The following is a 27,681-nucleotide window of genomic DNA, read 5'->3' as shown; positions in this document are numbered from 1 at the left end:
TACAAAAAATGATTGTAAAAAGAAAGAGAACCCCTGTTCACCACTATGCAGCCTGCATGCTGGTAGGGAAGGAGCTAAGAGTTAGGAGAAAGGCCAAAGCCCTGGCCTGTTCTTGGTGATTCCTGTTCTGTGCTTCTCTGGGCCTCACTTTCCCCATCAATATAATGGGGCTAGTGATGCTTTTATTGTCTAATGCCTTGAGGGCCCAGGATTCTTCTTGTGCTGTCTGGTGCCTGGAAGTCTCACCTTAAGGAGCTAGAAGGACAGCTCCAGGGTGATTTCTTATCATCCTCTAGAAAATGGGCTTCAATAAGAAACCTGAGCTTCCGAGAGCAAGGGAGAGTTTCTGGCCCACACTAGGCTCGGGCTGCAGCCATGCAGGCGCCGTGATGGGAGGTCTATTGGCCCCAAGAGAACACACCCTGCTGGTCTTGGTTGGGGTTTGATTACACAGGCATCAAGGAGTGACAGTGTGACCGTGGAGAGAGAGTGTGCGTGTGCGTGCATGTACAGGTGTGCTTGTGTAACTTCTAGAGAAGTTTGGGTAACATCTGTGTGAATTACAGATTCTTGGTGTTAATAAACCTGCATTTTTTTCTTCTTCTCTTTTTTGGCTGCTCTGCAGCACATGGAGTTCCCAGGCTAGGGATTAGTTCTAAGCCTCCATTGTGACCTGGTGGATCCACTCTGCCAGGCTGGGGATTAACGCTGCTCCAGAGACGCCACCCATCCCGTTTGGCCACAGCGGGAGCTCCTAAACATGCATATCAATCCGCTGTGTTATTAATATTTGTATCAACTCTCCCAGCTTGAGCTGGGAATCATATTTTTTGGACTTAACACAGGTGACGTGCCCTGCTTAGGGTGGGGAACATAGGAAATAGGTAACGTGTGTCTTGGGAAGGAGTAAAGGAGTGACGGAGGGAGAGAGAAAGCTGTCTTCTCTCCAGCTTCTTCAATATTTGTTTCCATTGTTTCAGCATGAACTTGACCGTAGTGCTTCTGAGTTAGAATTTGACTTGTTAGGAGGTCCTGCCGTGGTGCAGTGGAAATGAATCCGACTAGGAACCATGAGGTTGCAGGTTCGATCCCTGGCCTTGCTCAGTGGGTTAAGGATCTGGTGTTGCCATGAGCTATGGTATAAGTTGCAGATGCAGCTCGGATCTGACGTTGCTGTGGCTGTGGCTGTGGCTGGCAGCTGTCGTTCTGATTTGACCCCTAGGCTGGGAACCTCCATATGCCACGGGTGTGGCCCTAAAAAGACAAAAAGACAAAAAAAAAAAAAAAAAAAAGACTTTGACTTCTTGAGAGTGATGTAAATACCAGTGACTTAACATAGAGGCTTAGTTCACAGATGTGCAGTAAGGAAGACTGATAACCTAGGGCTAGTATGGCAGCTCCATGATTATCTTTTTATTTTTATTTTTACTTATGTATTTATTTTTTATAGCTGCATCTGGGCATAGGGAAGTTCCCAGGCTAGGGCTTCAATCAGAGCTGTAGCTGCTGGCCAAAGCCACAGCAATACCAGTTCAGAGCCACATCTGTGACCTACCCCACGGCTTGCAGCAACACCCGATCCTTAACCCACTGAATGAGGCCAGGGATCAAACCTGCATCCTCATGGAGACGATGTCAGGTTCTTAACCTGCTGAGCCACAAAGGAACTCCAACAACCCACGTTCCTTTTATCTTGCCATTCTGCCATTTTAAAACAAGTGACTTCTACCTCATAATCCAATGTGGCTGCTGGAGTTCCAGCCATCACAGTCAAAGTCCAGCCAGCAGGAAGGAGGAAATAGGGAACAGGAGATAAAAGGCCCCTAACAGCTGGCTCTTAAGAAGGTTTTCCAGAAGCTTCCATGTATCATTTTTACTTAAATTTCATTGACCAGAACTTAGTCACCTGGTCATAATAGCTGTAAGAGAGGCTGGGAAATATTGACTTTATTCCAGGCTGCCATGTGTCTAACTAAAAAGTCAGGGATTCTGATACCGGGTAGACGACAAGCAATGTGGGCCACGTGAGGGGACTGCCTCTGAGGAGAGGAAACTTTGAGACTCCATGGCCTACCAAAAGACAGTGTCACTCCCCTGCTGTTCCCTTCAGCCTTGCAGGGCACATACAAGCTGTCCTGGCTCCTTGTGTGGTGGCCTCATATCCCCCAGCTCTGCCCCTGCAGTTTTGGTCTTCACGTCCTTCCTTAGTGGGCAGGTCCTCCAAACTCCTGCCTCCTCAGCATCTCCCAGCAGGTTCACTGGGACACCCCTCCCTTCCCTACCCCTGCCCAAGTCTCTCTAACCTTCCAGGCTCTGACACCCATCCTGTTGCCCAAGGACAACAGCCTATTTATTCCTGGTTCCTGCTCTGAACAGGTCCACGTGGGCCACACCTTCAGCTTCATCTAATATGGTTTTTGTTTGTTCGTTTGTTTGTTTTTAGGGCATATGGAAGTTCCCAGGCTAGGGCCTACTCCACAGCCACAGCAACGCCCGATCTGAGCTATGTTTACAACCTACACCACAGATCACAGCAACGCTGGATCCTTAACCTACTGAGGGAGGCCAGGGATCGAACCCGCCACCTCATGGCTCCTAGTCATTTTGGTTTCCGCTGAGCCACGACGGGAACTCCCAAAGATGGATTTTTAATCTCAGTGACCTCTCCTAAGATGAAGCTGCCTGTCCCTTCTGAGCATTGCATCGTGTGTGTGCAGGTCCTCACCTAGTTATTCAAGCACACTCGGACGTTCAGGGGTTCTGCTTTCTCCCAGGACCCCCACGGTCACATCAGTATCTGGTATCCAGCGGCTGTTTGCTGAGAGTCATCTCTGTGGCTCCGGGGACACAGCGGTGGAGATGGAGGCACGGGTCCTGCGGGGGCCACTGCAGGCTGTAGCTCCAGGCCCAGCAAGCACGGTTCTCCGGCACTGGGCAAGGCCAGCACAGCTCTGGTTCCCACCTCAATGCACTCACAGTCTAGTGGGGGCGCCAGACTCCAGATCAGTGTGGTGAGGCTGTGAGTGAGAAGCACAGGTTGGGTCTTTGGGGTATTACGGAAGGACCCACTCACTATCCCACCCTCCCCTGGGAGGGGGGGTACAGGGAGGGAGAAAAGGACTTCCAGCTGCAGCCAAGAAAGGAAGAGGTGACAGCCAGGTGAACAGAGTTGGAAAGGGTGTTCCAGGTGGCGGAACAGCCTGTGCGAAGGCCTAAAGGTGAAGCTGATGAGAGAGTGCTGGCCGAGGGTTAGGGCAGAGCAGGGACTTTGGCCACAAGCCACAGCACAGCTGGGTCCTCCTGGTGGACATCTGGGTGCCTCTAGGATTTGTCCAGTGGCAGCTGCAGACACATTCCTATTTATTCTGTTTTTTTTTTTTTTTTTAAATTTTGGGTGGGGGCAGTTTAGGTCCACACCTGCGGCATATGGAGGTTCCCAGGCTAGGGGTTGAATCGGAGCTACAGCTGCAGGCCTACGCCACAGCCACAGCAATGCCAGATCTGAGCTGCATCTGCGACCTACACCACAGCTCACGGCAACACCCGATCCTTAACCCACTGAGCGAGGCCAGTGATCGAACCCTCGTCTTCATGGATCCTAGTTGGGTTCGTTACCACGGAGCCACAAAGGGAACTCCTCACATTCCTATTTTTGTTTCCTCTTGGGCTTCTTCCTCAGAGTGAGTTTCAAATGCCAGAAGTGCTGGGACAAAAGGTGCTGGCGATTTTACAGGTGTCTGGAAACCCGAGGTTGTTTTAGGGCCTGTTGGGGATGTTTGCATGTGCTTCTGTCCCGCACAGTGTGCCAACCTGAGTTTTACCTTCTGGATTTATTTGTTCCTCACTTAATGGATATTTAATGGTACCTTGGAGCTGTCTTTGATGTGTGTGTCTTTTATTATGAGGGAGGCTGGCAACCTCAGGGCACTGGGCCTCCCTGTGCTTGTTAACTGGGCTCTGGGCTTCAGCCTTGCCCTCCCTCCAGGCAGCAACAAGGCTGAGACCATGCAGCTCTCAGAGCAGGATTCGGGTTTACCCTCCTCACCCCATGCCCCTCCGAGCCTCCCTTTCTTTCTCTCTGAAATAGGAATGCATTTGTTCAAAAACATTAATTCAGGATTTCCCATCGTGGCTTAGAGGAAACGAATCCAACTAGGAACCATGAAGTTGTGGGTTCGATCCCTGGCCTCGCTCAGTGGGTTAAGGATCAGGCGTTGCCATGAGCTGTGGTGTAGGTCACAGATGCTGCTCAGATCCTGTGTTACTGTGGCTATGGCATAGGCTGGCAGCTGTAGCTCTGATTTGACCCCTAGCCTGGGAACCTCCGTATGCCACAGGTGTGGCCTTAAAAGGCAAAAAAAAAAAAAAAAAAACCCACCCAAAAAACCCATTATTTCAGCTGCCTTCAGTGTTGTGGCTCCAGCACTTCATAGCTGTGTGGCTTTAAGCAAGTGACTTACCCTCTCTGTGTTCAGTTTCTTCATTATAAAAGGGGGATGGTAATGATAGGACCTGTATTTTACGGCTTTGGAGGGGATTGAGTGATTAATGCAGGTGAAGGACAGAGCTGGTGTGGGCAAGCAGTCAGCATACTCAGGCACGCTCCTGGTTTGTGCAGCCCGGCTGCAGCCCTGGCCAACCCTACACGGAGCTTCCACTCTAGGGGGGAGCAGATGAAGCAAACAAGGGACGATGCAGAGCGGAATAAGACTCTGAGGGGAGGGGTCCCCATTGTGGCGCAGTGTAAATTAATCTGACTAGGAACCATGAGGTTGAGGGTTTGATCCTGATCTCACTCAGCGGGTTAAGGATCTGGCGTTGCCATGAGCTGTGGAGTAGGAACCTCTCGGATCCTGCGTTGCTGTGGCTCTGGTGCAGGCCAGCAGCAACAGATCTGATTAGACCCCTAGCCTGGGAACTTCCATATGCTGTAGGTGTGGCCTTAACAAGACAAAAACAGTGAGGAGAGGGTTGGAGAGAGTGTTCCAGGTTGGGGAATAGCAGCTGCACAGGTGCTGAGGGTGGGAGAGAGACTGAGGACGCTGGGGGGTACAGCTGTGGAGGTGGGGGAGTAGGGTCAGGCTGGCCCCTGTGGGGCTTGGGAGGTCATGGTGAGAAGCTGGAACTTAATTCAAAGTACAAGGGGAGTGGGAGTTCTCTGGTGGTCTAGTGGTTAGGACCCGGCACTTTCACCGCTGTGGCCTGGTTCGATCCCTGGCCTGGGAACTTCAATCTACATCAAGCCGCTGCATGTTGTGGCCCAAAAACTTTTTTCTTTTTAGGGCCACACCTGCAGCATATGGAAGTTCCCAGGCCAGGAGTTGAATTGGAGCTGCAGCTGTCAGCCTAACAGCCACAGCAACACAGGGTCTCAGACTTGCATAAGCTGAGGCTGTGGCTGTTGCCGGCAGCTGTAGCTCCGATTCGACTCCTAGCCTGGGAACTTCCATATGCCGTGGGCGCGGCCCTAAAAGGCAAAAAAAAAAAAAAAAAAAAAAAAGAAGAAGAAAAAGGAAAAGAAAAAGAACAGATTTGTATCTATAAGGAGTGCAGGTTCGATCCCTGGCCTCGCTCAGTGGGTTAAGGATCTGGCGTTGCCATGAGCTGTGGTGTAGGTCGCAGGTCCGCTTGGATCCCAGGTTGCTGGGGCTGTGGTGTAGGCTGGCAGCTGCAGCTCCAATTCGATCCCTAGCCTGGGAACTTCCATACACTGCAGGTGAGGCCCTAAAAATAAATAAATAAGAACCAAGCAGACAAAAAAGTGCATGGGAGAGCCATTGGAGGAGTTTAAGCAGGCAAGGGTCATGAGTCAGTATTTCCCAATGATTCCTTGGGCACTGGGTGGAGGCCCTCAGGAGAAGGATCGGTGCCTGGTGCCAGGCATGGTGAGAGGCTCGGGGTAGGGCAGGGCTCCCAGGAGCATGGGAGTGCCCTGGGGAGCACAGGAAGGGAGAGCTGGCTGAGCTAGAGGGGGCGGGGCTGCACCAGGCCCTCTTCAGGGCTGGAGCCCAGACCTTGTAGACATACCTTGAGTCCCTGGGCACCTGGCCTGGCACTTGGCAGATGGCCCTGGGCCCCACACTCCCTGGCTCTGGCTTCTCAGTGCCTCCTCCACCTGGGCAGCTTGTTTGGGCCCCTGGCATTTCTGCTCTTGTGCAACTCTGGCTGGTTCCACCCCCAAAAGGTGGGTGGGACCCGGTGGGACACCCTCCCCCCACATTTTCTACCTGGATGGAGAGGAGGGAGAGTTCCTCAGACCCAACGCCAGAGGGCCACGTGTTCCAAAGGCCATGGAGGCTGTTTTTTGATTTTTGTTCTCAAGCCTGGGGCCCTGAACCATCCGGTTAGAGAGCTGGGCCCCAGCCAAGCCGCTGGGGTGCCAGGCGGGGCACTGGGCCCCCCGCAGGCAGGGAGGGAGTACTGCTCTCTGACTTGGCCCTGGTTGGTACTGGGCTCTGGCAGAACCTAGCTGCCACCTGCCCTGGCCTCCCTAGATTGTACTTTCTGGAGCCCCAGAGCCCTGCTGTCTCTGGCCTGGGCGTCAGACCAGGGCTACCCAGAGAATTCAAAACCAGAAGGGAACTGGAAGTCCTTCTTGCTCCTGCCCTGTGTGGGTGGCGAAGCTGAGTCCCGAGGAAGGAGGTTGCAGGGAGACAGTGGCAGGTGACAACATCGTCTGTTTGTCGGTCTTTCTCTCCTTGCCTGCCTCTTGGTTCCCCATATTGGCAGTAGTTGGCACCAACTCCCCTTAGAAACTGCCAGAAAAAGGTATCTGAGAAGGGCAGTCATTATGGCACTGTGGTAGTAGCAAAAGATGCAGATGTTTTAAATCTTTGCCAACAAGAGACATTTGAGGGGATGAAAAGGTAGCATAGTGAAATATTATGTAGCCCTTAAAAAGGCCAAGGCCAGTGATCCTGAACTGAAATGGAGCAGATTGTGAAATGTATTTTGAAGTGTGGAGGGGTGTGTGTGTGTGTGTGTGTGTGTGTGTGTGTGGTTGCAACCACCTATTATAGACAGACTTGGGTAGCTACAGCTCCGGCAGGACACAGAAAATGCTAACGGAGCATTGGGGATTGGGGTTGAGAGTTATGAGATAGAGACTGGGTTTTTTTCTTTATATCTTCTTGACATTTGTTTTTTTTTCTTTTTGGCCACCTGGTGGCATATGGAGTTCCTGGGCCAAGGATCAGATCTGAGCTGCAGGTGAAGCAACACTGGATCCTTTAACTCACTGTGCCGGGCTGGGGATGAAACCTATGTCCTGGTGCTGCAGAGATGCTGCTGATCTCGTTGAGCCACAGTGGGAACTCCCTTCTTGATGTTTTTGCACATGCACCTGAAAAAAAAAATTTTTTTTTGACTGCGCCTGCGGCATTTGCAAGTTTCCGGGCCAGAGACTGAACCCACCCAACCCAAGCTGCTTCAGTGACGACACCGGATCCCCCGCTAGGCCACCAGGGAACTCCTCGAACATGTTTTTAAAGAAAAAATTTAGTCTAAGGATAGGGACCACTGCCAGCTTCTGATGAACCTCCTTAAATGGCTAATTGAGCCTCAAAATCCCAGGATCTCTGTGTCAGCTGATGCGGGAGCCCCTCCCCAGCTTCTTCCATCCTCCCGACCCCCCACCCGCCCTCCGCCTGACTCGGCTGAACTAAGTCATAGATCCAGCTTGAGAGACTGAGGTGCAGCCAGGCATGTCCCAAGTGACAATGTGAGAGCAATCAGCAAGAGCAATGTGGCAACACAGCCCATGTCTCTGAGGAGGCTCGAGGAAGGGTGTGACTTCAAGATGTTGAGCAAGGCAGGGGCTCTCGGCCACCAGGAGGCGAGGCCCCTGTCACCACGCTTGGCTAACACGGGGCAGGCGCGTGGGAGCACTTCCTGCCCTGGGATCCCTGGGGGACGGACATAAAGAGGCAGAAGATGCGCGGAGGGTCAAATCTGGATGAACTCAATATTACTAATGCTAAAGAGAACGACCACACCAGGGACCATTTAACGAACACTTAAGCTGGGTCCCAGCTCGTGGAATCCTCGCAACAACCCTCTGAGAGGGTTATCTGCATGTTCAGATGCATCTCGGGAGGCCTAAACAACCAGAGACGCTCTTCGGCTAACAACCCTGGCATGGTCTCCCGTTGCCTGGTCAGGCTACCACTTCAGAGCTGTGTGATTTGGGGTGTGCTCTTTTTTGTCTTTTTTTCTGCCTTTTCTAGGGCCACTCTCACAGCATATGGAGGTTCCCACACTAAGGGTTGAATTGGAGCTGTAGCTGCCGGCCTACACCATAGCCACAGCAACGCCGGATCCTTAACCCACTGAGCGAGGCCAGGGATCGAACCTTCAACCTCATGGTTCCTAGTCGGATTCGTTAACCACTGAGCCACGACGGGAACTCCTGGGCGTGCTCTTAATCTCTCTGAGTCTCAGCTTCCTCCTCTGTAAATTGGAGTGAATCCATGGTGCTTACTTCATAGCCTAGCCCACTGCAAATAAGTTAATTAGTGTAAAGTACTTGAACCGCGCTGGCTCATGGGAAGCCCGTGTTTGCACAACTGCCCCACGTTTCAGCAAATCTAAGATGTCAACGATTATAAAAGCTGCCACTAAAGAAAAAAGGAGTGTTGCCAGTTAACTATGTCCCAAGGCCCTTTCATCACTAGAATCTTTATTTTATACTTCCCGAAGGAGCTCTTTTTGACTTAGACATAGATTCTCATCATATATAATTCTGACGCACACATAAAAAGGAAAATAGAAGCAGAATACATTGTTTATGGTGTTACAGCTCATTCGCATTTGGAATCAGACAGAGGTTCGCTGTCTGCTTGCCCTACCACCTCCTCCTGTGAGGCGTCAAGAGTTCAGGAGAGCAGCTGTCCTCCCCAACAATTCATAAGACAACCCTAAACCCACCAGCAGCCATGGGAGTCCGAAGCCCGCTTTGCAGGCCTGCAGAGCCCCCTGACTCTGGGTTTCTGCTTTGGGAGCATTGCTGACAAGTCTGCTTTCCGCCGCCCGCCCCCATCCCACCCCACTCCCTGCCACAGGGGGGCTCCCACCATTGGGTCTTGGGGTTAAGAGTGCTCTGCTCTTTCCTCTGGGCTCCTCTTCCAAGCTGCTGATGCCCTTTCTGAAGGGTTTGATGCTTTTGAAGTGTGGGCACGTGCAAGCAATGACAACAATGTCAGGACAGCTGCCAGCCAGCCAGCAATTCTGCCGTGCAACTTGACTTCAGAGATTTATCCATGTGAGAAATAAAGTGTCTGGGGAGGTCCCTGGTGGCTTAGTGGTTAAGGATCCAGCATCGTCACTGCTGTAGCTAGGGTTCGATCCCTGGCCTGGGAATTTCTGCATGCCATAGGCTGGGCCAAAAAAAAAAAAAAAAAAGAGGGAGTTCCCATCGTGGCGCAGTGGTTAACGAATCCGACTAGGAACCATGAGGTTGCGGGTTCGGTCCCTGCCCTTGCTCAGTGGGTTAACGATCCGGCGTTGCCGTGAGCTGTGGTGTAGGTTGCAGACGCGGCTCGGATCCCGCGTTGCTGTGGCTCTGGCATAGGCCGGTGGCTACAGCTCCGATTCAACCCCTAGCCTGGGAACCTCCATATGCCGAGGGAGCGGCCCAAGAAATAGCAACAACAACAACAACAAAAGACAAAAAGACAAAAAAAAAAAAAAAAAAAAGAATAATAATGAAAATAAAGTGGGAGTGAGTTTCTATTGTGGCTCAGTGGTAATGAGCCTGACTAGTATCCATGAGGACTTGGGTTTGATCCTTGGCCTAGATCAGTGGGTTAAGGATCTGGTATTACCATGAGCTGCGGTGTAGGTCGCAAATGTGGCTTGGGTCTGGCGTTGCTGTGGCTGTGGTGTAGGCCAGCAACTGTAGTTCCAATTTGACCCCTAGCCTGGGAACTTCCATATGCCGCAGGTGTGGCCCTCAACAAACAAACAAAAAACAAACAAACAACAAAAAAGTGGGAATCGATGAAACATGAATAATGTCTGGGCTTTACGCTGGCCGTGCTTCCAGCTGAGGCCTTGCACTATCTGTTGCAGCTGCTTGGATGTCCTTCTCTCTTCCCCGCTTTGCCCAGGTAACCCGGTCCTCCCAATCTCAGCTTCATGTCAGCCGCCCTCCCCCTGCCCTTCCTGATCATCCCCCTGCCGTCAAGCGCCCTCCCTGTCAATGCCTGTAGCACAGCTGCAGTGTTACATTGTGTGTGTGTGTGTGTGTGTGTGTGTGTGTGTGTGTGTGTGATTTGCATAGCTGCCTCCCCAGGGTACTGTGCACCCATGGGGGCAGGGACTATGTGGCTTTTTACCGCATCTCAGTACCCAGCACGGCGGCCCACACGGAGCCTCATAGTGAGCTGCGGGGTGTCCTCCTGGCCTCCTGGTTTGTCCATGAGGCATGTCTCTGGTCTCTGCATCAAACTGCTTCCCTCAGAGGCTGGATTCCAACCCGCTTTTTTTACAGACAGGAAAGAGAGACCTGTGAGGTCCCTAGCCCCCAGGCCAGATGTCCTGTCTCTGTCCAGTGTATAGAGAATAAGGGGGGGGTAGCCCCTCTGGTGAGGGCTCAGAGGGGGTCTGCTGCGGGGGGTGGCATCTCCCAGCTTCACGGGTTGGGAGGGTGTTTGGGATAAGTTTGAGGAGCAACAGAGGGAGAGGGGAGCCGGGCAGATCAGAAGAGGCAGGTGTGGGCACCTAGACGCACCATGTGAGGCCTGGAGCCCCTGCAAAGGCCCTGAAATGTACAAGGCCGAAGTGGCCCTCGCGGGTTTCAAGTTGGGCAAAGGAGGCCCAGGGAGGGGAAGGACTCACCTACCCTTGTCCATGGAGCCAGGAGAGCCGTGGGCCTTGCTCCTGGGGAGCCCTGACCCTACTGCTAATCCCTGGGCCAGCACTGTCGGAGATGCTGGGAGGATGTGGAGTGGTGGGGGCGGAGGCAGGGTGGCGAAGCAGGAGCCTGGGGGTGCACGGCCTGCCAGCACCCGGAAGGAGGAAGCTAGCTGCACAGGGTGTCTGTGGCTGGGGCCGGGATCCCCACCCGGGGACTTCCTCTTCCTCTCACGGCAGGTGCAGCTGCCACAACAGGACCAACACCCTGACCCCGTCATGGATGGGGGCAAGGGGCCCAGGATCAGAGACTTCCTCAGTGGGAGCCTGGCCACCTGGGTGAGGGGGCAGGGGGAGGGGGGCTGGGGAGGGGAAGTGAGCAGCTGGGAGGGGCTGGTGTGGGGGTGGGGAGGAGCGGGGCAGAGGGGGCCTGGAGGAGAGGGGTGGGCTCAACCGAGGATGGAGGGGCAGGGAAAGGGGTCCAGACCCCGGGCCACTGGCATTCAGGGAACTGGTGAGGAGGGGCTGCGTGGGCTCGGGGGCAGGTCAGAGGCTCTCGGGAGTCGCTCAGCTGGTGGAGGGCTCCCACCCAGGCCAGCTGACTCCTTTCTGTTCCCACAGGCGCTGGGACTGGCTGGGCTGGTGGGGGAGGCTGAGGAGCCAGAGGGGGAAGCAGAGGAGGAAGGAGATGGGCCCCTTTGTCCGGAGAAGAGGTTCTTGCGTCTCAGCGATGGGGCCCTGCTTCTCCGGGTGCTGGGCATCATGTAAGGGGCACAAGAGAATGACCCCGGCAGCTCCCTAGGGGTTTGAGGGAGGGGGCCTGGCATCCTGGTGGGAGGAGCCTGAGGGGCGGTGGGCAGAGCCTGGTTTAGGGGAGGCGGGTCCTGGATTTTCCCTCCCATCTATCACCTACCTGTGCCCACAGTGCCCCTAGCTCCCGAGGGGCCCTCGAATGACCAGAGGCCATGAGGGGCCCGTAGCCTGGCGGGTGTGGAACCTGAACCACCTGTGGAGCCGACTGAGGGACTTCTACCAGGTGAGGGATCTGGGGAGGCCGAGCCTGGGACCCCCCCCGCCCCCCCCCGCCCCCCCCCCCCCCCCCCCCGCTTCGGGAAGGCCCTTCCCACATCTCCTGCCCCTCCTCCGCAGGAGGAGCTGCAGCTGCTGATCCTGTCACCACCACCAGACCTCCAGACTTTGGGGTTGGACCCCTTCTCAGGTGCTCTCTCCCACCACCCCTTCCTGCTTGTACCCCTTCCCCTGCCCGTTAACCCCTTGTGGCTTGTGCCCTGCAGAGGAGGCGGTGGAGGAGCTAGAAGGCATCCTTAGGCTATTGCTGGGGGCGTCCGTGCAGGTGAGCGGGGGAGGGAAGGGTACGGTCCTGCTTTGGCCGCAGAGGTGGGACACTCCGGCTCAGCCTCGTCCCCTCTTCCCCGCAGTGTGAGCACCGGGAACTCTTCATCCGACACATCCAGGGCCTCAGCCTCGACGTCCAGAGTGAGCTGGCTGCCGCCATCCAGGAGGTACACCTTTGGACTGGCACTGCCATGCAGGGACACCCTGTCCCCCACTTCGTTGGCTGAACTGCTTTCCCTGCGCCTCCAGGTGACCCAGCCCGGCACGGGCATGGTGCTGGCACTGGCTGGGCCTGACCCTGGCGAGCTGGCGCCCCCGGAGCTGGAGATGTTGTCCCGGAGCCTGATGGGCACACTGTTGAGGCTGGTTCGGGAGCGTGACGTGGGGGCTCAGGTAAGACGTGGCAGGTGGAGAAGCAAGGATGGTGGGGGATCCAGATGGGGGTGGGGGCCCAGGTGTGGGGTTGGGGTTGTAGGTCTTGGGCCAGGAGGGTTGTAACGACTAGATTCATCGTGTGTAGTTGGGGGCAGATGTGGGGTTCTTGGGATGGGTTTACTCCTGATTCCTGACCCTTGACCTCCCACAGCGGCTGGCTGAACTGCTGCTGGAGCGAGAGCAGGTCCCCTTGTTGCCCGAGGCTCCTGCCAGGACCCCCCAGAGGCTTCCTCACACCATCTGGCCCTGCAGCTGGCCAACGCCAAAGCCCAGCTGCGGCGCCTGCGGCAGGAGCTGTGAGTGCGGGGTGGGGGCTGGGAAGGACCTGCGGGCAGGGGGATGGGGGCCTGGTCCTAGGTGGCCTGGGGCCTAGGAAGGGCTGGAGGGTGAGGGTCCCCAGACCCCTCCTGTGTCCCTTCCTCCAGGGAGGAGAAAGCTGAGCTGGTGCTAGACTCCCAGGTGGAGGTGCAGGGCCTGGAGGCCGAACTTCGAAGGCTCCGCCAGGAGGTGCGCTCAGACGCTCCCCGCATTCCCTGTCCCTCTCCCCGCGCCTCCCTTGTCCTATGGCCTCCCCCCAACCCGGCTCCTTCCCGTCCTAATCCCTCTGGCTAGTGGCTGGCCGTTCCCAGCTCCGCATCGTCTGGCCCAGGCCCAGGCGCTGTCGGGACAGGCCAAGCGGGCCGAACTGTACCGCGAGGAGGCAGAGGCGCTGCGGGAGCGGGTCGGCCGCCTGCCCCGCCTGCAGGAGGAACTGCGACGCTGCAGGGAGCGGCTGCAGGCGGCCGAGGCTTGCAAGGGACAGCTGGAGGTGAGGCGGGAGGCGGGGCCTGGGCGGAGCCTAGGGGAGGGCGGGGCCTGCCAGGGATGGGGGTGGGCCATGAAAGGAACAAATTTGGGCCTAGAGAAGAGAGGGTCCGGCTTTATGGAGGGAATAGTCACCGCTAGGAGAAAGGAGTGAGGTGGTGTCTGGGGATGGGTCCTCTGGAGGATGCGGCAGTTGGAGAAGAGAAGTGGGAGCTGTAGGTAAGGGCAGGTTCTAGAGAGGAGGGTGGTGCCAAGGGTGGGGGAGGCAGTGTCTGGAGAGAGCACCCAGCATCGGGGGCTAAGTGGGGCCTAGAAGGATGCCACCTTGGAAGGAGGTTCCTGGGGAGAGTGGGCGGGGCCTACGTAGGAGAAGGGCGGAGTCAGATGCAAGGGAAGTGGTACCTTGAGAGACCCTGGAGAGGGAGGGGCAGATGGAGGGGGAGGCGGGGCGTCGTGTCCGATGGGGCGGGGGGCGCCAGGGTCTGCGGCCCTGGAGTGTTTGGGGGCAGCTTTACACCACGGTTCTCTCTCCTCTCCCACCAGGAGGAGCGGGTGCTCTCGGGGGCTCTGGAAGCCTCAAAAGCGCTGCTGGAGGAGCAGTTGGAGGCCGCTCAAGAGCGCTGTGCTCGGCTGCATGAGACTCAGAGAGAGAACCTGCTGCTGCGGACCCGGCTGGGCGAGGCCCACGCGGTGATTGCCCGCGCGACTCCGGTCCTTCAGTGATCTGTGACCCCCTGGGACCCCGGGCTTCCCTGGTGATCCCTGTGACTCCTACCCTTGTTTCCTCTAGTGACCCTCTAGTCCCCACCCTTGGCCCGGCCATGGTGGGGAGGGCTTCTCTGACTCTGCGCTCCCCCCACTCCAGGAGCTGGACTCTCTGCGGCATCAGGTGGACCAGCTGTCAGAGGAGAACGTGGAGCTGGAGCTGGAGCTTCAGCGGAGCCTGGAGCCACCCCCGCCTCTCCTGGGGAGGGTGAGCCGGGCCCTAGTGGAGGGTTGTGGGTGGGAGGCTGCCTATGTTTGCCAGCAGCTACAGTGGGGACGGGGGCTTCTGATTTGCTCACTTCCCCCAGAGGGTAGGGGTGGGGGTGTATGTGAGAGCTGGGGCCATGGAAGGGCAGGGGTCCTGACCTCATCCTGCACACGCCAGCACCCTTGCCAGGAGCAGCCCCCTCTCTGCATGATGAAGTGAGAGAGGCAGAGGCTGGGCGGCTGCGGACCCTGGAGCGGGAGAATCTGGAGCTTCGAGGCTTGCTACGGGTGCTGCAGGGGCCGTCAAGTGGCCAGGTGAGTTCTCTCCCCCAGCTGTCCACCGGTCCTTTCTGGCATCCTCCTCTGGGTGTGACCAATCCTCTCGTGTGCCCTCAGCCCCCCCTGCTGGAGGAGCAGAGCGAGGACGTGGTGATTCCAGACCCAGACTCAGATCCCCAGGTTTGCCTGGCCCCAGACCACGCCCCCCAGGGCTTGGCCGCTCAGGCAGGGGATGCAGGCCCCCTGGCCATGGACCCAGCTCCTCTGGCATCAGATTCAGCCCTCACGGAGTTACCTGAGTGTCCCCAGGCATCTGATTCAGACCTACAGGAGGTGGAAAGTCGCTTCCAGATGGCTGCTGTGGTCACTGCAGACTTGACGCCCCAGGAGTCAGGCTCCATTGCGGAGGCACAGGAGTCCCTGGACAAGGCTGGCTTTGGAGCCCCCCTCCAGACCCCGGCCTCTGTGGCTCCACCTCTGGGTCCAGAGATCAAAATTCAGGCCGAGCTGTCACTGGGAGGAGAGCCTAGGGAGTCAGTGCCTGAGGCCCCAGGACTGAGACAGGAAGCCTCTGGAAGCAGGTCTGGACTCTCAGAGCCCAGCCTCCGTGTGCAGCTGGAGGAGCCGGCGACCCCAGGCCCGAGGCTGGACCTGCCCCAGGGGCAAACAGAGGCCAGAGAGCATGAACAGCAGCTGGAGAAGACGGTCAGGGATCCAGCCCAACAGAACCCACCGCAGATGCTGGAAAGGGTGCCTGAGACCCAGACCTGGGCGGGGCTGAGCCCAGGGGAGATCCTGGCCAGCGGTGTCTCCGAGCAGGAGGCCCTCAAGGAGAAGGTAGCGCAGTTGAGTAGAGAGGCTGGAGCCCTTCGAATGGAGCTGGAGGCCCAGGCCCGGAGGCTGGAGGCCCGAGGCACAGAGGCTGCCCGTCTCTCTGAGGAGCTGGCTCAGGCGCGGAGGGCCGAGGCTGAGGCCCATCGGGAGGCAGAGGCCCAGGCCCAGGAGCTGGCCCGGCTGCGGGAGGCGGTGGAGGCAGCCGGCGGGGAGCTGGAGGCTGCGTCGCGGGAGCGCGAGGCGCTGGCGGAGGCGCTGGCAGCAACAGGCCGTGAGCGGAGGCAGTGGGAGCGAGAGGCGCCCAGGCTGCGGGCCCGGGCCGAGGCTGCCGAGGAGCGGCTGCAGGTGCTGGAGAGCGAGGGCCGCCAGCACCGGGAGGAGGCTGAGAAGGAGCGCCGGGAGAGGCGGGCCGTCCAGGAGGTATGTCGGAGCTCCCAGCCAGGGTCAGGAAACAGGGCTCCAGGCCAGCTGCTGGGGTTTGAGGTTACTAGTTCCATCAGCAGCTACTGAGCGCCCAGCACTGAGCTGGGGCTGGAGATGGAGAGGCCAAGTCCACTTCGGCCTTCCATAGGTGCGCCTGGCCTGGGACAGGGGCAGCTGTCCCTTCCCTCTGATGGGGTGGCTGGAGGAGGCTGGCATGGGTCTAGATGGTCTGGGTAAAAATCCTGGCAGTTTGCTCCACGCTGCCCCAGTGCCTCCATCTGTAAAATGCGGATGCTCTTCAGAGCTGCCTCAGTGGGTCTTTGGGAGACCAAGGGAGATAGGATGTGAAAAGCCTAGTTCATGCCGGGCAAGGCTTGAGATATGTTGGTTATTAGGGACAAAGTAGAGGGGGAGCCTGTGGGAGGGGGCGCTGCTGCCAGGGTCTGGGCAAGGAGGTTTCGGGGAAGGTTCCAAGGGAAGATGGGAGATTTCACTAGGTGGGGAAGGACATTTCATCCAGAGGGAACAGCATGTGCAAAGACCTGAAGGCATTAGTGATACTCAGGGGCCCAGGAGACGTGGGGGAAAGGGGAGCGATGCGTTGGGCCAGCTTTGCGAGGCCTGTAATCCATCTCCAGGCAGGGGATGCATCCAAAGGTGTGGGCTGGGTTCGAGGAGGGTCACTTTGGTGTACAGGGGATCCTGGGGTCATTAGGAGGCAGTGTCAGTGGTCCAGGCGGCAGGTATGGCTGACGGGGACTGGGGCAGGGGCTGGAGTTGAGAGAAGACCCGGAAACTTCGTTATTCATTCATTCAAGGGTGTTCGTGGGCATCTCCTTGGCACCGGGCCCTGTACCAGGCATCCAGTGCACCTGTCCTCTGGCAGATGTTCGCTCACAGTCTGGGCTGGAGACAGGACCCTGAAGGGAGCTGTGGCAGGTCCAGGAAGCACCCTGGATTCAGGCAGGGGCATGTCAGGGAAGACTTCCTGGAGGAGGAGAGAGAGTGGCAGTGAGCCAGGAGGAGGCGCAGGCCTGAGTTTATCAGGGTGGAGTGCGAGGCGGGGAGCGCAGGAAGGTGAGACTGGAGGCTTCATGAGGCAGGTTTCCTATTGGGCAAGCCTTCATCTTCCTTCCGAGCAAAGGAAGGAGTTGCAGCTGCTTTCAGGAGGGCAGTGAGGAGTCACTGGGGGGTTTAAAGCGAGCAGAGTGGTCGGGTCTGTGGGTCTGGAGGCCCCTCAGGGGAAGGGGAGGAGACCTTGAGGCAATGGGAGGGGTGTTCCGGCCAGTGGGGCCCAGTGCTGGGGGAGGGTGTGCTGCAGACAAGGAATCAGATCCTCTGACTGAGCAGTTTCTAGTTTCACCCCCGTTGCACAGAGGAGGACCCTAACATTCCGAGAGGGGAGTGGGGAACACGCTGTTGGCTTGGCCTGGGGAGTGTGAGAACTGGGGGCATGAGTGACACGGGAAGGCCAAGAGGTTGCCTCTGGAGGAGGTGACTGAGAGATGCTGTCAGACAGACCAGGGTTTTATCCCAGGTCCCCTACTAAGCTGTGTGGCTTGGGGCCAGTTGCTTAACCTCTCTGAGCCGCAGTTTCCTTACCTGTTAAATTAGAATAAAAATGGTACCTGCTAGGGAATTCCCTGGTGGCTCAGCAGGTTAAGGATCTGGCGTGGTCATGGCTGTGGCTTTGGTTAGTGCTGCGGCTGGGGTTTGATCCCTGGCCCAGGAACATCAGCATGCTGTGGGCGTGGCCAAAGAAAGGATCCTGTAAGATAATGAAGAAGGCTTGAGGCAGCGCCTGGCACTCACTTTGGGCTTAATCTGTGGAAAGGGAGTGCCAGGAGGTGGGTAGTGAAGGTGAGGGCAGGGCTGGCCGGCTGGAAGAGCTGGCTCCGAGGATCAAGCCAGTGGAAGAGGCTGGGGACAAAGGGGAATTTTGTGAGGTTTCCTGGTAGCAGTTCCTGGTGATAAGTGGGTGTGGTGCCCGAGGAGGCTGCTGGCCAGGGGGAGGAGGTTAGGGCACCTGGTGCCAAGTGGGCCTCCTGGGTAGATAGGCTTCTCTGGTGAGGTGGAGGATGGGAGGCAGTGGATGGGGCACTGAGGGCTGGGGCCAGGGCCAGAGGGCCAGGGCAGGGCTCTGGCCCAAGATGCAAGTCTTTATTCGCACGGCCATCCTTCCAACCCTCTGCCCTGGGGCTCTCGTGGCTGCTGGCTGCAGGCAGCAGGGCCTCATGGGACTTTTAGTTTTTCAGCAAGAGGCAGTGGCCAAGGGTGACTGGAAGTGCGCTGTGGCCTGGGTCAGGTTGCTAAGCCAGGAGATCAGAGCAAAGGTTGGCAGACTCCACTTCCAAGGGCAGGATGTGGCGGGCGCCGGTTTTAGTTGGCCCTTCCCCGTGGTTTCATCTAGCCGGGGCCCCCCGTTCGTCGGAGTGGTTTGACCTACCTCTCTCTGGGGCCCACAGGCCAGAGTGGGTCTCCTACCCACTTCCGCAATGGTATGGCCCAACCGCCAGCAGCTGCCTGGCCCTCCCCTCCCAGCTCCCACTGTGGTTAGGCCTGGCCTTCACCAAGGTCCTGCCCTCTGTGGCTATCCCCCTGGGGCTGAGGGCGCTCTCCAGGCCTGGCCCCCCGAGCCCCTCTTTCCCTCACGTGGCCTGTGTAGCCTCAGCACCTAGGATGTGTTCAAGTGTCCCTGGGCCCATGAGGAACCAGGGGCTCAGACAGGTGAAAACATTTGTCCCGCGAGTGTCTCTGTGGGCTTGGAGCACCACCCCCCAGCAGGCTTATTTTTTATTTTATTTTATTTTATTTTTTTGTCTTTTTGTCTTTTCTAGGGCCACTCCTGCGGCATATGGAGGTTCCCAGGCTAGGGGTCAAATCAGAGCTGTAGCCACCAGTCTACGCCAGAGCCACAGCAATGCGGGATCCGAGCCGAGTCTGCAACCTACACCACAGCTCACGGCAATGCCGGATCTTTAACCCACTGAGCAAGGCCAGAGATCGAACCCGCAACCTCATGGTTCCTAGTCGATTCGTTAACCACTGAGCCACGACGGGAACTCCCCGGCAGGCTTATAATCCCCAGTTCCTTCAGACCCACTCTGCAAGGCCACCAGGCCTTGCTCCCATTTTACAGATGTGGGAAGTAGAGGCACCAGGGGTTAAAGATATTTGCCCAGGGTGACAGAGCAAGGACAGAAGGCCAGGTCTTCTGACTCTCAGGCCTGGGGGAGGAGGTTGGTCTGCCCTCCTGGCCCTGAGCCTGCTCTGCCTGTCCTCAGGAGCTGGAGAAGGCCATGGTGCGGGGCCGGGAGCTGGGGGCCCGGCTGGAGCGTCTGCAGAGTGAGCTGGAGCAGGCGGCTCGGGAGCGCCAGGAATTTCTTCGGGAACAGGAGTTCCAGCACCAGAGGTGGGACCTTGCCCAAGGGGCAGAGTGGGGGCAGGCAAGGACTTGGGGAGGGGCAGCTGCCAAGATTTCTCTCGGCAGGTACCAGGGCCTGGAGCAGCGGCTGGAAGCCGAGCTGCAGGCAGCGGCCACCAGCAAGGAGGAGGCGCTGATGGCGCTCAAAAAGAGGGCCCTGCAGCTGGAGGAGGAGCTGTCCCAGGTGAGGCCCGGGTTGCCCCATTGGTGCCCTGGCTGCCGGGACCTCGGCCACCCCTCCCCCATCCTGCATGGGGACGCTCAGAGCTGTGTGTCCCCCTGTCCCTCTAGTGACCTCTCTGGTCTCACCGCTCAGTTCTTGGCCAGTTGCTCACCTTGCACCCCCTTTTGGGGCCTGGAGGAGGGAGTGCTGTGCTGGGAGTCAGGCCGCTCTGCCTAGGCCTTGTCTACCCGACTCCTCAAAAGGACAGAGCCTGGTGGCTTTACTCTGAAGTGACTGCTGTGTCTCTCTTGCTGGAGCCCCACCACTTCCTGAGCTCAGTGACTAAGTCCTTGAGCTCTGTTGTCCAAAGTCAGTAATTGTTTCTTTTTTTTTTTTTTTTTGGTCTTTTTAGGGCCGCACCCTCGGCATGTGGAAGTTCTCAGGGTCAGGGTCTAATCAGAGCTATGGCTGCCTGTGTACACCACAGCCACAGCAATGCAGGATCCGAGCCACGTCTGCGACCTACGCCACAGCTCACGGCAACGCCGGATCGTTAACCCACTGAGCAAGGGCAGGGATCGAACCCGCAACCTCATGGTTCCTAGTCGGATTTGTTTCCGCTTCGCTGTGACGGGAACTCCAGTAATTGTTTCTGATGCCCCTGCTGTGGGCAGGCTCAGCACTGGTATGGCCCAGTACCAGGCTGCCGTCTTTCGGGAGCTCACTGTCCAGCTGGGATGGAGGCAAGAACGCAGGCGAGCACAGCCTGTGGGCCCCCAGCAGACTGGCTCGCTGACATATGTGCGATTGGTCAGGGGAGGTTTTCTGGAGAAAGCAATATCGAAACTGGGGCCCAGGGAGTTCCTGTTGTGGCTCAGCGGGTTGCAGACCCGACTAGTATCCATGAGGGTGCAGGTTCAATCCCTGGCCTCCCTCAGTGGGTTAGGGATCTGGCGTTGCCATGAGCTGTGGTGTGCGTCGCTGATGAGGCTCGCATCTGAATTGGCTGTGGCTGTGGTGTAGGCCGGTGGCTGTGGCTCTGATTGAACCCTAGCCTGGGAACTTCCATATGCTGCGGGTGTGGCCCTAAAAAGCAAAACAAAACAAAACAAAAAAAAGAAAAGAAACCAGAGCCCCAAGGAGGAGTAGGATGTGCGGACGCCACGCTGTGCCCAGAACCAAGAGGCGAGAAACGCAGGATGGAGGGGACGGAGCTCCAGGAGCCCAGGCTGCGGGGTTCAGGGGGGCTGTGGTGGGGGAGGGGCTGCCAAAGGGGGTAAGGGTCCACGTGCTGTCCCCAGGCCAGTGCCCCTCCCCCCCCGTGACCTCCCTGGGCCTCTCCTTGCAGCTGCGCCAGGGCCCTGTGGGGCCGGGGTCGGAGGACCAGGCTGAGCCGAGGGTCTCGGAGGCCCAGAGCAGGCGGCTCATTGAGGTGGAGCGCAGCGTGAGTGTGGGGCCGGTTGGGCCCGGGGTTGGGGCTGTGCCCTGGAGCCCTGGCCCCCCCCAACTCAGCTCCTCCCTTCCGGACAGAATGCGACGCTGGCAGCCGAGAAGGCCGCTCTGCAGGGGCAGCTGCAGCACCTGGAGGGGCAGCTGGGAAGCCTGCAGGGGCGCGCCCAGGAGCTGCTGCTACAGAGTCAGCGGGCCCAGGAGCACAGCAGCCGCCTGCAGGTGGGTGATGGCCTGTGTACCTGGCCCCTGCCTCGTCCCTGCCCCCTTCCACTGCCCGCCCCAGCCTTGCCCTGTTTGTTCCTACCCCTTCTGCCTGCCTCCAGCGCCCACATCCCTGCCCTGCCTCCAGCGCCAACATCAGTGCCTCTCTCTGGCCCTCTCCTCCCCAGCCAGCCTCCTGCTTGCCCGGCCCCCACCCCCGCCCCTGCCTTGTGCCTCTTGCTTCCTCTCCACCATGGCTTCTGCCTCTGGCTCCCTGCATGGCTCTTTCCTCTGTCCCACCTTCTGCCTTTTGCCCCATCCCTTTACCACCTTTCTGACCCGCGAGGCCACGCCAGCAGCTCCTGCTCCTTCCTCTGACCTAGGCTGAGAAGTCTGTGCTGGAGATACAAGGCCAGGAGCTGCACAGGAAGCTGGGGGTGCTGGAGGAGGAGGTGCAGGCGGCACGGCGTTCCCAGGAGGAGACCCGCGGGCAGCAACAGGCCCTGCTTCGGGACCACGAGGCGCTGGCACAGCTGCAGCGGCGGCAGGAGGCTGAGCTAGAGGGATTGCTGGCCCGGCACCGGGACCTCAAGGCCAACATGCGGGCACTGGAGCTGGCCCACCGGGAGCTACAGGGCCGGTGAGCCTCCCCCAGACACCAAGCTCCGACCCCAGGCACCTGCTGACTGCCTGGAGCAGATTCCCTGGGTGGGTCTGACGTCACCGGAGAAAGGCCACCACCAACCGACCCTCCTCAGCTGCTGTGCCCTCTTGGGCAGCTGGGCTCCCTGCCCTGCCAGGGTGGGCTCACCCTGGGGCTCATTGGTGGTCGGGAATGGTGGGTGCCACCTGGCACAGCATTCTGCCCTGGGGCCTGTGCTTAGGAGATGGCACAGGGTCCTCACAGTCTAGCTGCCCGCTTGTCCCGGCTCTGGTCCCTGCAGCCCTACTATAATCCCTTGTTCATTGCAGGCACGAGCAGCTGCAGGCCCAGAGGGCCAGTGTGGAGGCGCAGGAGGTGGCCCTACTGGCAGAGCGTGAACGGCTGATGCAGGACGGGCATCGGCAGCGGGGCCTGGAGGAGGAGCTGCGGAGGCTGCAGAGTGAGCATGACAGGTACCAGCCCTGGCATAGCCCCACCCCCTCTCGGGCCAGTGCTCAGTATTCCCGTCTGAGAAGTGGGTTGGTGGTGATTTAGGCGCTTTCCCCGTGGTGTCCTGCTTTGCCTCCTCTCCCCTTCATGGCTCCTCCGGCCCTCCTGAAGGGTCTGGATGGGGGGCAAGTCCCCTTGGAGAGCAGCTCTCTGCCTCTGCAGAGCTCAGCTGCTGCTGGCGGAAGTGTCGCGGGAGCGAGGTGAGCTGCAGGGGGAGCGCGGGGAGCTGCGGGGCCGGCTGGCACGGCTGGAGCTGGAGCGGGCACAGCTGGAGATGCAGAGCCAGCGACTTCGCGAGTCCAACCAGCAGCTGGACCTGAGCGCCTGCCGGCTGACCACGCAGTGTGAGGTGTGGTAAGGGGCGGTGGCAGCCTGGGGGAAAGTTGAAGGGGGGCGGGTGGAGAGAGCGTGGAGAGGGTGGAAGGCGGCATCCTGAGCCCCATCAAGCCCACTGGCTGCCCCTGACAGCTGTTGACAGAGCTCCGGAGTGCCCAGGAAGAGGAGAACCGGCAGCTGCTGGCGGAGGTGCAGGCGCTGAGCCGGGAGAACCGGGAGCTCCTGGAGCGCAGCCTGGAGAGCCGGGACCACCTGCACCGCGAGCAGCGCGAGTACCTGTGAGGGGCCGGGGGGACCGGTGTGGCTGCCCTTGGGTCGTTTATGGGGAGAAGGCCTGGAGAGGGCCTGGGTACAGGGTGAGGCTGACCCCCCCCCCCAAGGGCTGGGGCAGTGGCATTTATCAGCCCATCCTGGGGTTGTTAGTGCGCTAACGGGCAGGGTTGTGCCAGGGCGTTCCCCATGCTCCCGCCCAGGCCTCAGGCGCGCCTCACCCCTCCCCATCCTCCCAGGGACCAGCTCAATGCCCTGCGCCGGGAAAAGCAGAAACTGGTGGAGAAGATCATGGACCAGTACCGCGTGCTGGAGCCCGGGCCCCTGCCCCGGACCAAGTGAGCCGTCCTCCACCCCGCTGGGCTGGGCTGGGGAGCTTCCCTACTTAGCCCCTACCCCGCCCTCGGAGCCCCGGCCCAGGCCAGGTCCAGGCCCCAGTGAGGGTTTGCCTGGCCTTTGCCGTCCCTGCCATGGCCCTCGTGTCCCTCCTTCCTCCATGGCCTTACCCCCTCTTGTGCCCTCTTGCCCCCAGGAAGGGCAGCTGGCTGGCAGACAAGGTGAAGAGGCTGATGCGGCCCCGGCGGGAGGGGGCCCCCATGGGGGGCCGCGCCTGGGGGCCGATGGGGCTGGCAGCACCGAGAGCCTGGGGGGCCCCCCAGAGACGGAGCTCCCCGAGGGCAGGGAGGCGGATGGGACAGGTGGGTCTGGGGGCCAGGTGACCAAGATGGTCCCTGCCCCGTGTCCCCTCCCCGCCTTTCCCCGGGACTTGTCAGTGCCTCTGCTCTCTGCCTTCCTGTGTGGCTTGCACACATGCCCTCCCCCCACCTCTCAGATGGTTCAGGGGTTCTTTGCCCCAAGTCCCTGTTGTGTCCCTGTTGGCTGGCACCTCCTTCCTGCCTGCGCTGCCACCCACCCAGTCCTATCCATCCTCAGTGGTGCCTAGGACCTCGGAGCAGCAGGGGACTTTAGTGAGAGGTCATTTATCCCAGTCAACAGACCAGGAAACCAAGGCCCAGGGAGGGGAAGCGCCTTGCCCAAGGTCACACAGTGAGTTAGAGTCAGAGCCAGTTCAGGGTCCAGCCACCTGTCTCCACCCTCCTTCCCCCAGTGGCCCCCCCCCCCGCAGCTTCTCCTCCCTGCTGGCCCCTCCGCTCTGCCCAGCCCTTCCTTGCGCTGCCCTGACACCCTCCATGCCTGGGCCTCTTGCAGGGTCCCCCTCACCAGCACCCATGCGCCGGGCCCAGAGTTCCCTCTGCCTGCGGGATGAGACTCTGGCAGGTGGGCAGCGGCGCAAACTCAGCTCAAGATTCCCTGTGGGGCGAAGCTCTGAGTCATTCAGCCCTGGGGACACGCCGAGGCAGCGATTCCGACAGCGGCGCCCTGGCCCCCTGGGGCACCCAGCTCCCGTGGCAAAGGTATGGGGACAGGGTCCCTGCCCCCATGAGCCCCCCCAGTTCCCTGTTGACCCACCAGCTCCTGTCGCCTATGTCTCCCTGCCGGCTCTGTTCTGGTCCTTGTGGCCCAGTGTCTACCTGTGTCCCCCAGGATCTGGCGTGGAGTGGGATGGCTCTGTCGAGACCTTGGCAGAACACGATGCAGATGCCAACCGAGAGGGTGAGTGGGGCCCTGGGAGGGAGTTCGGGATATTTGCCCTGCCTGAGGCCCCTGGCAGGCCTCCTTCACCCCTTCCCTCACTGGACAATAAGCCTTTACTAAGTGCCAGGTGATGTGCCAGCCGGGTGGGGGTGCAGTGGGAATGCTCTGGTATGGAGAGGCGGGAGACAGTGAATAATAATTATCTAGAAATATGATGTGAGCTCCATGTGCAAATTTAAAATTTTCTAGTAGGCTCATCAGAAAAAGTAAAATGGCACATGTAAAATTAATTTTTTTTTTTTTTTTGTCTTTTCAGGGCTGTACCCCCGGCACATGGAAGTTCCCAGGCTAGGGGTCTAATCAGAGCTACAGTTGCTGGCCTACACCACAGCCACAGCAACTCGGGGTCTGAGCTGCGTCTGCGACCTACACCACAGCTCATGGCAACGCCAGATCCTTAACCCACTGGGCGAGGCCAGGGATTGAACCTGCAACCTCATGGTCCCTAGTCAGATTCATTTCCGCTGCACCACGATGGGAACTCCTAAAATTAATTTTAAATAACATGTTTTGTTTAGCTTGATATGCCAAAACTTATCATTTCAACATGTAGTCAGGGTAAAAAAATCATCAATGAAATTCCACTTATTTATTTCCTGGCTGCATCTGCAGCATATGGAAGTTTCTGGGCCAGGGATCGACACTGAGCCACAGCTGTGACCTACACCTCAGCTGCGGCAACACTGGATCCTTAACCTACTGTGCCAGGCCAGGGGTAGAACCTGTGCCTCAGCAGCGAGCTGAACCACTGCAGAGACAAAGCCAGGTCCTTAACACCACGGTGCCACGGTGGGAACTCCAAAACAAATTTTTTTTTTTTTTTTTGTCTTTTTAGGGCCACACCTACGGCATGTGGAGATTCCCAGGCTAGGGTTCGAACTAGAGCTACAGCTGCCGGCCTACGCCACAGCCACAGCAATGCAGGATCTGAGCTGCGTCTGCGACCTATACCACAGCTCATGGCAACACTGGATCCTTAACCCACTTAAGGGAGGCCAGGGATCAAACCTGTGTCCTCATGGACGCTAGTTAGATTCGTTTTCCACTGAGCCATGCTGGGAACTCCTCATTTTTTTTTTTTAAGATTTTTATTTTTTCTATTGTGGTTGATTTACCCAAGTATTTTATATCATCTTTTTCATACCACGTCTTTGAAGTCGGTGGTCTTTTACACCCAGGCCCATCATCACAATTCAGTCTGGCCACATGTCACGCGCTCAGTCCTGTACTGAGCAGCTCAGCCCTGGGATATTAGGAGGTGATAACATCCTGGGAAGAAAGTATTAGGAGGTGATAATATCCTGGGAAGAAAGGAGAACAGGGGCATTCCCGTCAAGGCGCAGCGGAAATGACTCTGACTAGGAACCATGAGGTTGCGGGTTCGATTCGACCCCTAGCCTGGGAACTTCCATGTGCCATGGGTGCGGCCCTAAAAAGCAAAAAAAAAAAAAAAAAAGAAAAGGAAAGGAGAACAGGGTGAGGGAGATCAGGAGCACTGGGCGGGCAGTTTTATTTTTTATATATTTTTTTGCCTTTTCTAGGGCTGCTCCCGTGGCATATGGAGGTTCCCAGGCTAGGGGTCCAATCGGAGCTACAGCTGCCAGCCTACGACAGAGCCACAGCAACACAGGATCGAGGTGTGTCTGTAACCTACACCACAGCTCATGGCAATGCCAGATCCTTAACCCACTGGGCAAGGCCAGGGATCGGACCCGCAACCTCCTCATTCCTAGTCGGATTCGTTAGCCACTGCACCATGACGGGAACTCTTGGGTGGGCAGTTTTAATCAGGGTGCTCAGGGCAGGCCTCAGAGAGGAGGTGGAGCTGTTCCTGCTGGTGAGGTGGTGAGGTGTTCCTGCTGTGGCTCAGCAGAAACGAATCTGACTAGTATCCATGATGGATACAGGTTTGCTCCCTGGCCTCACTCAGTGGGTTAAGGATCTGGTGTTGCCATGAGCTGTGGTGTAGGTGGCAGATGAGGCTTGGATCTGGTGTGGCTGTGGCTGTGGCTGTGGCTGGCAGCTACGGCTTTGATTCAACCCCTCGCCTGGGAACCTCCATATGCCTCGGGTGCAGCCCTAAAAAGACAAAAAAAGAAAAGACTCAGAGGTGAGAATTTGTCATGTCCGCATGTCTGGGGAATGGCCTGCCAGGCAGAGGGAACAGTCGAAGCGAAGGCCTGGCAGGGCTCCCAGGAGTCCCTGGAGGGACCGTGGTGCCTCAGCTGAGCTTTTTCTTCTAGGCCTCGAGGTGCAGGAACCGGAGAAACGGACTCTCACACCTTCCCTCAGCCAGTGACCCTGCGTGGACGGGGAGCTTGGGAGTGGAATCTTCTCAACACTGGTGTCTCAGCGGGGGCCCCAGGCAGCCCAAGAACTTGGGGAGGCAGGATACTTGTGGAGATGCTTTGGCCAAGAAGGCCTGGGTCCCTAGACCCTCCACAGCCTGCCCCGGAGCCTTGACTGGGGGCCGGTTTCAGTGTATGGACGGGGCTGCTGGCCGGTGCCCACCAACAGCTCCCTGCTGGGGCTCTGCCCTGCGGCCCGTGCTCAGGAGGCGGTCTCTGGGGAACCCCTCCGCTGGAGGAGGCAGGCAGGAATGGGCGAGGGAGCCCCCTCTCCGGTCCCGGCGGGGAGCCAAGGACCATTCCCTGGGGACTGTGGGCTGGGCCCACCTCTGAGCCTTAGCTGGGATGTGAGGGGCCCATGAATAAAGCCGGGCTGTAAATGCCTGAACCTGCGCTCTGTGTCTACTGGCCGCATCCAGGAGCAACTCGGGGCCAGGGACACCGGTGGCCTGGAGTCAACCTCTGCTGGCAGGGAGCTGTGGCCATTGGCTTCCTTGCCCAGTCTTCAGAGGGGGCTGGCCTGGTGTCTCAGGGAGGTGGGGGGGCATTCTAGGAGCCAGCAGTGGGTGGGGTCTGAGCCTCCACTCAGCCTTTGCTTAAAAGGTGGGGTCAGGGCCCACCCCCCCCTCCCGTGTATCTTCTTCTCTCCTTTCACTTCTCCTGCCTCTTCATTCTTTTTTTTTTTTTTTTGTCTTTTTGCCTTTTCTAGGGTTGCTCCCCTGGC

General features: G+C 58.4%; 1 protein-coding gene and 1 long non-coding RNA gene across 3 annotated transcripts; one reads left to right on the top strand and one right to left on the bottom strand.

Annotated features, from left to right (window-relative positions):
* LOC110259241 lies at positions 1,257-11,028 on the bottom strand. Of its 2 annotated transcripts, none has more exons than XR_002341448.1 (3): positions 10,841-11,019; positions 7,239-7,342; positions 1,257-3,017 (listed from the first exon to the last, which is right to left on the bottom strand). It is a non-coding gene; the product is annotated as an uncharacterized LOC110259241 (long non-coding RNA). The 2 variants fall into 2 exon arrangements; XR_002341447.1 differs by having other exon boundaries at positions 1,567-3,017; positions 10,837-11,028.
* Positions 10,355-27,056, top strand: CCDC88B (coiled-coil domain containing 88B). The gene is given in 31 exon segments (XM_021082875.1): positions 10,355-11,190; positions 11,473-11,615; positions 11,777-11,790; positions 11,793-11,887; positions 12,001-12,070; positions 12,147-12,205; positions 12,291-12,374; positions 12,457-12,600; positions 12,794-12,860; positions 12,863-12,938; positions 13,068-13,149; positions 13,292-13,450; positions 13,990-14,136; positions 14,312-14,402; positions 14,405-14,419; positions 14,597-14,733; positions 14,815-15,951; positions 19,239-19,366; positions 19,445-19,562; positions 20,890-20,985; positions 21,072-21,212; positions 21,578-21,834; positions 22,167-22,310; positions 22,510-22,696; positions 22,816-22,961; positions 23,193-23,291; positions 23,486-23,556; positions 23,559-23,651; positions 24,163-24,381; positions 24,499-24,567; positions 26,853-27,056. Coding segments are annotated over 31 exon segments (4,770 nt in total). The 5' UTR covers positions 10,355-10,764; the 3' UTR covers positions 26,909-27,056.

Source organism: Sus scrofa, chromosome 2, assembly GCF_000003025.6.
Source record: "Sus scrofa isolate TJ Tabasco breed Duroc chromosome 2, Sscrofa11.1, whole genome shotgun sequence".
Classification (NCBI taxonomy): domain Eukaryota; kingdom Metazoa; phylum Chordata; class Mammalia; order Artiodactyla; family Suidae; genus Sus; species Sus scrofa.
Note: the sequence above shows the minus strand (reverse complement) of the source record. Positions and strands in the feature narration are given on the sequence as shown.